Source organism: Bison bison, unplaced genomic scaffold, assembly GCF_000754665.1.
Source record: "Bison bison bison isolate TAMUID 2011002044 unplaced genomic scaffold, Bison_UMD1.0 scf7180017855360, whole genome shotgun sequence".
Taxonomy (NCBI): domain Eukaryota; kingdom Metazoa; phylum Chordata; class Mammalia; order Artiodactyla; family Bovidae; genus Bison; species Bison bison.
Window position 1 is genome coordinate 228,492 of NW_011485933.1, and position 10,087 is coordinate 238,578.

Here is a 10,087-nt window from a genome sequence, read left to right on the forward strand (position 1 = left end):
GGCCGCCGGCTTCCTGCCCGAAGCTTCAGCCCCACCGGCAGGACCGGGATCTTCTCTGCTTCCCCAGGCGTGGAACAGCCATGTGCATGAACGCCGTCCCGGCTCTCAGGCTGCCTCCCACAGCCTAGGAACCTTGCCTCGCAGACCGCAGACGTTCATTAAGCGACAATGAGCGCATGTTAAAGCCAGTGCACATCAGGACAGGTCGCCTCCCTGGTGACCACAGAGCCCAGGACAGAGAGGCGGCAGCAGCCCTAGCGCTGCTCTACAGAGAACTCCGGTCGTGCCCGTCTGCCCGAGCGGGCCTCCTGGGGGCTGGGGATGCCCTGGGCCCACCTCTCACCTGGACGGCAGCGCTGGAGTGGTTTCCGTCTGCCAGCACGTGGGGCTTCTCCTCGAAACCCAGCCACTGGCTCTGCGGGGGCGCCACGCGGTCCTGGGACTTGGAGGCCGGGAAGGTGAAGTACTCCCTGGTGGACGTCTGCGTGGGGATGGGGTAGGCTTCGGGGCGGGGCGGAGGCGTCTGCTCCTGCGGACGGGCAGGGAGCAGGGTTTAGCAGTGCGTACCACTGACTGACTTAACTTCAGGGGATCTGTGTTAAAATATAATCTGTGTATTTTAAAAAATGTTAAAAATGTAAAGTGTTCAGTCCTATACCGAGAATAAAAAAAAAACGTTTTCTTTGTGCTGAGTTACTAACTTAAAGCTAATTGACCCATTATATTAAAACCCTCACAACCACTGGGACGTTCTCCCAGAGGACGCAGGCACTAGGGGAAGCCCGTGTCTGCCTGCTCATCGCCCAGACCTCAGCGCAGAGGTTCCCCGTGGAGACAGATGTGATCTTGGCTGCTGTTCCGGAGGCATACGCACTCTTCCCGCCAGGACTGGGAGGCTGATCTGTTGGTGGGAGACAGGAAAGAAAGTTCAGTGTTAAATAAGCCACCCTGACGTCACGGCCGGGAGCCATTCACGGGCAGCGCCCGTGTCAGCAGTGTCACTGCAGTGAGGAGCGGAGCACAGACCTAAAGCCCGAGGCCCGCGGAGGTGGGGGCTCTTCAGTAACTGGACCGGAGCCCCGAGTTTCCTGTGTGGACCAGGGCCGGGCAGACACCTCCAACCATCTGACAAAGGGCCAGACGGGACGTCACGTCAGGCTTTGTGAACCTGGTACCTAGACCACAGCCTCCTACGCCTGCCGCTTCCTGCCGACAGCCCTTCACAGCAGAGAGACTGTCCGTGTCCGCGGGGGGCCGGCCACCCTCTGCCGCATCAGTGCACCTGCCCAGGCACCCCCCCGAATCAAGGTCCCCAAAACCAGCTTTTAGCGCCTGTTAGAAATTTAGTTGTAACGTCTCTCAGGAGAAACACACCCCAGTTGGCTAATCTACGCAGGCGAGAACATTCTTTATTGACCGAGCGGCCCCCCACCCCAGTGGTGAGCAGATGTGTGTGGGGCAGGCCTTGGGAAGGGCCACAGGGCTCCCTCACTTGCGACGTTGGGGCTGGAGCGGTGGTCTGCCCTGTGCTTCATCAGCCGGTCATCGCCCGGCAGCTTCTTGGGCTCGCTGTACTCGGCCCAGGGCGTCTGCGGGCTCTCCGGGGACCCGTTCTGAGCCGAGTTGTTGTACAGCTCAAAGCCTTCGCTTTTTGGTCGGGGTTTACCTGACCCACGGCGCTCTGAAACTGAAGTCAAAACACATTCAAGACGTGGTCATTTGTTATCGATTGTATCTTAGTTTAGTTTTAAAGGCAACATGATTTACCAACATCTAAAATTCCACAGTAAGTTGGTTTCTCATCAGCAGAAATGAGGTATTTTTACAGGAGAGCAGAGTCTATCTAACGACTCTCCAGAAGGGGCTTCAGAGAAAGCGACACGGGGGGAGCAGAGCGCTCTCGGGGCTCGCCTGCTTCGGTGAGGAGACCGCCGTCACCGGGACATCCTCGCTGAAGTGCAAACACCCTCCCACACTTGTAAAACCCGCATCAGTTCTTCGCTCACTCAGGGTGTCCTCCTCCTGAGCCGCTCTCATCTGCTGTGGTCACGCACTCCTTACACTTTACTCTGCCATCCTGCTACCTGACAGCCCTGACGTCTGGCTCCAACGCGTTCTCTGTGATTCCTAATTCATCATCAAGCTTGCTTCTTTTAAATGACTATAAACTTGGGAATCAAAACACCAATACGTTAAGTATTATGCTATGAAAAAAGCAAAAAAAAAAAAAAAAAAGGTGCGGTATATGAAGGCCGTGCCTCTTGCCCATCTCCACGCGCAGCAGCCCAGGCTCTCGAGCAACCCGGATGAGGTCAGCGTGAGGCCAGGCCCCGGGCCTGCCCAGGGTACCAACCTGCTCACCTATGGTGAGCCAAGGAAATGCAAAGTAGACAGCAATTTCTAAGATAATGGGAGTCAGAACGGTTTTCCCCTGGTTTCTGAACTAATTCTTTAAAAAGCCTGACATTTATATTGACTTTTTTCTGAGGTTTTTGATGTACCTACAAAACCATGATTCTTATCAGCAAATTATTATTCAAAAACTGACCTCTTACAGTGGCCTCGCCCTGTAACAATCATGTCCTGTCTCAGAGCATGTGAGCCGGACCTAACTGTTTATAAACAGTCCTTCAGGAGAGAACTCTGCTTGTTCTCTAGAGACTCACATCCTGTGTCTGCCTGTCAGAGCTGAAAAATCATTCCTCCACTCACTATAGACCGAGTTCCCTGAGTGCTGGCATGGGGGACACTGGGGTCCCCCACAGTCACCAGGCCTGTGCAGGAGAGGTGAGGGGCTCTTGGGGAACCAAATAAATTCACACCGTGTCTGAAGGCTGGCTGGCCACACCTAGCCTGGGCCCTGGGAACCCATGAGCTTGCGATCCCGGGCTCTGTGCTCGAGGGCGCTCATCCTCACGCCCTTCTCTACAATCAGGACAATGAACACAACAGGGCCTGCTTCGAAGGGTCTGCGTATTGGAAGAGGTCACGCTGGCTGCCCGGCCCGTGGCAGGCAGGCGCGGCCCGGGAAGAGACGGCCCCTCCGCCCCCTTACTTCTCTGCATCATAGGGGAAGGCTGGTTGAGCAGGGTGGCGAGGCCGTGGTAAATGGCTCCTTGCTTTGCTACTTCAAGCGTCACGACGGAGCTTGTCCTTGTCATCAGTTCTGCTGCCCTGGGAAGAGAGGTCAAGGGTGAGAGTGTGGGCAGGTCCCCTGTCTCCAGGGCAGGCCAGGGTCAGAGCAGGCTGCACCCCGTGGCCCCCGGCTAGTCTGAGCTGGGGTCTCAGGCGTCCTGCCCCTGAGGACAACTCTGCACACAGCTCCTCTCGCTGTCTTGAGAACAGCGAGGCGACCTGCAGAGATGGCAGCACGCACTGGAGGCAAGGACGCCTTTCAGAGTAAAGCAGACGCTCTGCTAAGTCCTTTCCTCTGAAGGAGGAGGGCACAGCTTTCAGCGTGGTTTTTTGTCTTCTAATTCCAAAATTTAATGCGAACTACCCCCAGAAGTGCACACTATCATCTTTAAATAAATAAACAGTACCTTTCTTGAGAGAGTCCCACCAGACTCCGTCCGTCCACGCTGAGCAGCTGGTCACCCGCGGCGAGCCGCCGGTCCTGAGCACCCCAAGGCGTGGGCAGGTGAGGAGGGGGCGACAGCGGGGGAGAAGGGAAGGAGGAGGCCAGCGGTGAGCACACTCAGACTTGGGCTTTGGACAAACACACAGCACACTGGGGGTTCCACCGTAACGAACGTATACCCACCACGTCCGCAGCGCCTCCTTTCACAACGGACTTGACGTAAATCCCAAGTTTGTCTTGACCAGCGCCCTAAACAAAGACAAGGAAAAACCCCACGCTGAAAACACAGTGAGAAACGCAACACACAGGAGAAAGAATAAAGTCTGTGTATAGGTGACTGGAGTACAACTCTCAGCTCGTGTTTTTCCATGAAAATTAGAAATGCAGAAACTGTGTTAACAGAATGAACACCTAGGCAAACAAAAGGAAACTCACAGGAAATGTACCTGCTTTGTTTTCAGATAAAGAAAAACTACTCCTGAAATCTCATGGACAGAGGACCCCGGTAGGACAGTCCGTGGGGTCGCAGAGTCGGACACGACTGAGCTACTTTGCTTTCACTTCTCTTTCACTCCTGAAAACTCAGTCAGTTACCAGTCAGCCGACGGACCACAACAGACCCGCCACCCTGAAGGCAGGGACGCGCTTTCTCCCAGTGGGTGAGCTGCGCCGAGACACGTGCAATCATCACTTCAGCACACAAGCAGCTCACCCAGGGGTCCGTGTCCAGTGCTCACCCGCCTCCCTCACACCCTTACTCTTTCACTGCTGTTGTTGCTCAGTCACTCTGTCATGTCCAGCTCTTTGTGACCCCATGGACGGTAGCCCGCCAGGCTCCTCTGTCCATGGGATTCCCCAGGCAAGAATACTGGAGTGGGCTGCCATGCCCTCCTCCAGGGGATCTTCCTGACCCAGGGATCAAACCTGGGTCTCCTGCACAGCAGGCGGATTCTTGACCACTGAGCCACTGGGAGGCCCTATTCTTTCTGCACACACAGTTTAAAATTTAAAACAAGAAAAATCTTTCTGTTGTAAACAATGAGAGGGACTTCAACAGAGACAACTATGGAGAAAATACTCCGTGTTGCCTCCATTTAAGGGTCGTGTGCAGTCATGCTAAGGAAGTCCTGAACCTACAAGCCCCCGTCCAGAGGAAGCGTGCATAGGTATGAAATGTCATTGGATGTTTCTGTCGATATCCTACAGCTGAGTGTATTTCTTGGTTTGTGAACCTATGGTGTCACAAAAGCAACAATATAAGGTATCACAGAAAGTTATAAGACAGTTTGATAAACGACTTATTGGACACGTTTTCCTACAACGCCCTGGAACTCCATAGTCTCCACCTGAACACACTCCCTTTCCTCTCTGGTCAACAGAATGGGTCCAGGACCGACTGGCGGCTCCTGGTCAGGGAGGACTGAGCAGAGACCCTGCTGTGAGGCTGACAGCACCCCCCACCCCCCGAGAGCCAGGTTCGCAACTCCATCCCAGACCCACGTGCCTACATACCTGCGAACGGACTCCATAAACGCTCCACGCAGCCCCCGGGTCCCGCCTGGCTTTCCCGACTCCTCCCCTCAAGACCTGTCTCTGTCAGTCTGTACGTCTGCCCGGACCTCGTCACTCGCCTCCTGTCTGGTCCAGACACACGAGTGCCCCCCAGAGGACGCAGCGGTCCTTCCACACGACACAGTGCCCCCACCTGTGCTCCGGGCTGGGCCCCTCTGCCACACGCGCAGTTACTGGGGTACCTGGGAAAACTTGCACTTTGGGGGTACAGTTGAGGTTTCACACACACACACACACGTTTAGACACGTGTTTGTATAATCACTCAATGGGTTTCCCAGGTGGTGCAGTGGTAAAGAATCTATCTGCCGACGCAGAAGACCCGAGTGTGATCCCTGGGTCAGGAAGATCCCCTGGAGGAGGGACTGGCAACCCGCTCCAGTGTTCCTGCCTGAAGAGTCTCATGGACAGAGGAGCCTGGAGGGGTTCTGCGGGGCCACAGTCTATGGGGCCAGGAAGAGTTGGACACAACTGAGCGCACGATGAATCAATCACTCAATAAAGGTAACTTTCTAAAGTTTAGCCCGTCTCTTAGCCCAAGAGTCAACAAACACAGCTTCCAACCACCTTCAATGACACCAGCATGGTCTTCCCTGAACCTGGGCTGGGCTCAGGGTCAGATGGCTGAGGAGAACCACCTCCAGGGCAGCCCCTCGGGCCCACCTCCCACACAACCTGATCATACAGCTTCTTCCACACTGTTCTGTGCTTCTGTGTAATCCATGATTCGTTACCTAATTCAGCTCATCCCACAACAGTCACAGAACTCCTGCATCGCCCCACCTCCTTAGACATGCAAACAGACAGCACCCCGCCTCTGACGCAGCTCAGGCTCAGGCGGTTTTCTCTGTGCCCGTCAGACACTGTTTCTGATGGGTCCCCGAAAATCCCTCTTTTCCTGCCACTATGCCCTTATAACTAAACCAGATTTTTTTTTAAGGCTTTTAATGCATAATTACTTTTTTCTTCTGTTCTCCATCTGACTCATAGAAAAGCAACATTTCTAAACTTCAGATTCCCAGTTTTCAGTGTGAATGAACAGACTACATTTCCACAAGCACTAGTCTTGGGGAGTGCAATACTGTCCTTGTAATTTAAGTAATAAAAATTGCACTTAAATGAGATAATCAATTACCACCATCTATGACTTAAGAAATCCCTAGCAGTAATACCAGCAACATAGTATTTTTAGTAAGGCTGCTGTAAAAGAAATATCAAGTACACACTTTCAATACGTATGGATATTTTAATATGAATGAATATTTTAAAAGAATCACATCAAGACTTCCTCCCCCATTTCTGGTATACTTTATAAAAGTATTATTAACAAAGGAAATTTTTCATTTATTTAGGTCAGCTGTAATAAGAAAACTTTAATCTAAGATCACCAAATGGAATGACACAGCAGACAGCAGGAATCCAGTCCTGTCCACTAACAAACTGAGGCCTGGCGAGCGTACGTTTGCTAAACGTCCATCCGTGAGGCGTCTGCGCGTCGCAGCGCCCGGCTCCCAAGGCCGCACTCTACGCCCATGTCCTGCTCCCACCGCTCCACTCAGACCAGCCATCACACGCCACTCTAGAACAACACACACGCTTCCACTCTGCGGACTCGGCATGACCGCGGCCAGCAGTGACACAGCCTGAACCCTATCGTGTCTTTAAGTAGATAATTTACCACACGTCACATGCAATATACAATTTAATAAATCTAAGTTTAAATATGCCAACAACAGATCCTGTAATATAGATATCTGACAGCCTTATGAAAAATCTGACTGAAGTCACATCTGTAAACAAGCATTAGTTTACATTGTAAATTTCAGAACAATCCTGGCGAGACCCGGACGCTCTCCTAAGACTGACCCGCTGGCTCCTCTATCCAAGCTGCCTTAAGAAATTCTTCCTGCAGGCAGCCCCCTACCCTGAGAGGTGGCCAGCTGCCTGTAAGCAAGCAGAAGCCTCCTGCATGGGGCACCCATGTGAAGTGCAGGCCCACCACACCACCACGTGCCCCCTTCCACCCCTCAGCCACGTTCCTGCCACACACAATGACCTTCTGATGCAACAGGTCAGCCCAAATCCTTTGATCATCTGCCTCCTGGGCTCACCTGCCCACCCACTCACCCCACCTGCCCAGGTACGACGCCGCCCCGGCTCACTCGTGTTCCCACGGCACCTCCCTTGTTCCTGAAGTCGGTACAGAGGGCCCTACCCTGCTCCTTCCAGGGGAGCTCCCAAACCCCTGTCGTCAGGCCAGGACAACGTGGTCGATCTAGACGCTACCTGAATGAACACACCAGTTGATAATCCACTATCGGTGAGCTGACGACACAACACTGACGACACTGCAAGCTCCTGGTGCAGAAGTGAGAACCCTGAGCATTTCTGACCGTGACACCCTGTGCCGTCCTCGAGGGACAGCACCCAAGCGATGAGAAACACTGCTTTCTTACATGATGGGAATTTATCTAAACTCTAAGTGATGGTCATTCCTTTTAATTCCAAATAAGTTCAATTTATAAGTATATGTCATTGTGACAAAAGATTTACATCTGAGGAAAAAAAGGACCTCAATTCAAAAGACCACCAGCATCTAAAAGGTCTATTTAAGGTTGGCCATAAAAATTGACTTTAATAAAAAGTCACTGAGAAAGCACCGTGAAATATGATTGCTTAAAAAGACTCCTGGGGGTAGGGTAATATTCTAAGAGGTGTCCAACCTCTGGTTGACATCTGAGCCTTCCACATGTGGGCTCAGCCTCACACTGTTTACCTGGTGCACACTCTCTGTGTGACTCACGTCTGTCAGCGTGTCGCCAGGCCCGCACACCTGCTTGATTCTGCAGAGTGACTGTCCCTGGGGGGCACCCTCCTCTCTGGCCAGGCTCTGCCTGTCTCTGCCGGTTTGAGTCTTACACGTATTTCACGTGTAGCTCACAGTTATAAAGTGACCATAAAAATGTGTAAATGCAACTAGCGTACAGATAAGTCATGGGTTTTTCTGCAAGTTACTATGAACTTTTTAGCCAACCCAAATACATATATTAAATCGACAGTACACATATTAAACCCTTTCAACCCCAAAGGCCACAACCTTTGACCCAGTGCCTGGCTAAGGTGACCCAGCGCCTCAGTCTGGCCAGGGCAGGCTGGACTAGACCGACCCCGGGACTCAGGGGACAGAGTTGGTGAGCTCTGCCTGGCCCCTGCCCACCGCCGTCTGAACTGGGAGCAGGTCAGCTCTTGGAAGAAACCAAGACACAGGCGCTCCTCAACACTACGGAGCTCTCTTTCCACCAGCCCCATTTCATCTTAATAAAAACACTGCCGACTGCAATAAAAAAATTCAACAAAACAAAATTACTTTCAGAAATATTAAACCACTCATGTCCTATTTCTATATAATAATGTACACACTAGTCCAGTAAGACTGAACTTAAAAATATCAAACAAATTCCACTAAGTTCCTCTTCTATTTACATATACACATGATTAAAATTCATTTGCTGGTAACCCTACTTTTTAAATTAACACATAAAAATAGGGCCCAGAAATTACACCTTCTTGCTGCTAAATCAAGGCATCCCACCTGTCATTAAAAGAACATAGAGATGAACTACCTAAGCACCGACCAACAGCCAGCAGAGGACCACGAGATCCTGATGCTGGCGAAGCTGTGTCAGCGCTGGTGTTGGCAGCCAGGAAGGCCAGGGCGCGGGTGCTGGGGCGGGTGCGTCCCAACTGAAACTGGAGTCCAGAGCAAAGTCCTCCCAACTCCAAAGACTGAGTAGAAAGAGTCTACAGTGTCTCACCAGCAACATACAGTGACGACACGGAAATCACAACTGCATCGGAGACACACTGCTGATTTCAGTTTCCCTTATTTTTTAATGCAGTTAATAGAAAATTTTGATTTACCTACATGGCCTGAGTTACAGGACGATGTTGCCCCCAAACTAAGCTTTTCATAGTAAACCTATGTCATCAGTAACCACAGATACTAACAATAAATCTGTAATTATGCAGATAATTGTGTAAAAACAAAATCTTCCCATAACACAACATATATGCTAACATTATACACCTTGATTTCCAACCATGAGAAGAGTTAACTACAGTATAACAACTAAATGCATAGTGTAAAAAATTTCAGTAACTACTTGCCTAAAGATATCTAAGCTGGGATTTGAAAAAATATTACTGTATTTTTGGTCTATTTGTATTCTTATCTATGGGTCTATTTGTTATTTATGAAATCAAAATGAAAAGAAACATTGTTCACAATTACCCACTCTCCATGTGACAAATCAAATTCCTTTTTAAAACTACCTTCTGAAAAGCGGTGATATATTCCACATGTATCAGGAATGGCAAATTCCACTGGATACCATTTTGTAATTTAATTCCACTTAAATACTAAAAGTACATTTTTAAAAACCAAAATCAAGTCTTCCCTCCCAGAGGCGCTACTGAGGGTAACACGGCAGCGCAGCCCTGTAGCCGCTGTCCAGCCTCCAGGCCGTGGGACGTGGTTTCGGACAGAGCGCCCAGGGGCCACACGCACCAGCCAGGGCACAGGAGGAGGCCGGGGGCCAGACCTCGGACCCGAGCAGGCAGCCACGGTGAAGCACGAGGGGCACGCCTGTGTAAGCCCAGGATTTCATCCTAAAACGCATCTGGGAGCTGCTTTCCTTTCCCTTAGGAGGGAGAGGAGGAGGCCCGAGGAGGAGTCTGCGAGGAGAGGGAGGGGGAGAGCGGCACCTCACCTGAGTTTACCCGAGGCAGGTACGCAGGGACGGCGGGGCTGGCAGGGGCGCCCGGACACCGGCAGAGCCACACGCACCTCCCAGCACAGACGACACGCGCACCTCTCGGGCAGCTGCCCTGCGCTCCAAGGGAACAGCCGCGAGTCTGCAGGCGGCCGCCACCCTACC

At 51.7% G+C, this 10,087-nt stretch overlaps 1 protein-coding gene across 1 annotated transcript in view; it reads right to left on the minus strand.

Annotated features, from left to right (window-relative positions):
- MLLT4 (myeloid/lymphoid or mixed-lineage leukemia (trithorax homolog, Drosophila); translocated to, 4) overlaps positions 1-10,087 on the minus strand; it is a 101,396-nt gene that overhangs the window by 15,846 nt on the left and 75,463 nt on the right. Inside the window, exons 22-27 of the mRNA XM_010858771.1 lie at positions 3,764-3,829; positions 3,543-3,616; positions 3,056-3,174; positions 1,493-1,687; positions 810-901; positions 344-529 (exon numbers count right to left, since the gene is read on the minus strand). Coding sequence (XP_010857073.1) covers positions 344-529; positions 810-901; positions 1,493-1,687; positions 3,056-3,174; positions 3,543-3,616; positions 3,764-3,829 — 732 coding nt within the window. The remainder of the gene's footprint in view (positions 1-343; positions 530-809; positions 902-1,492; positions 1,688-3,055; positions 3,175-3,542; positions 3,617-3,763; positions 3,830-10,087) is intronic.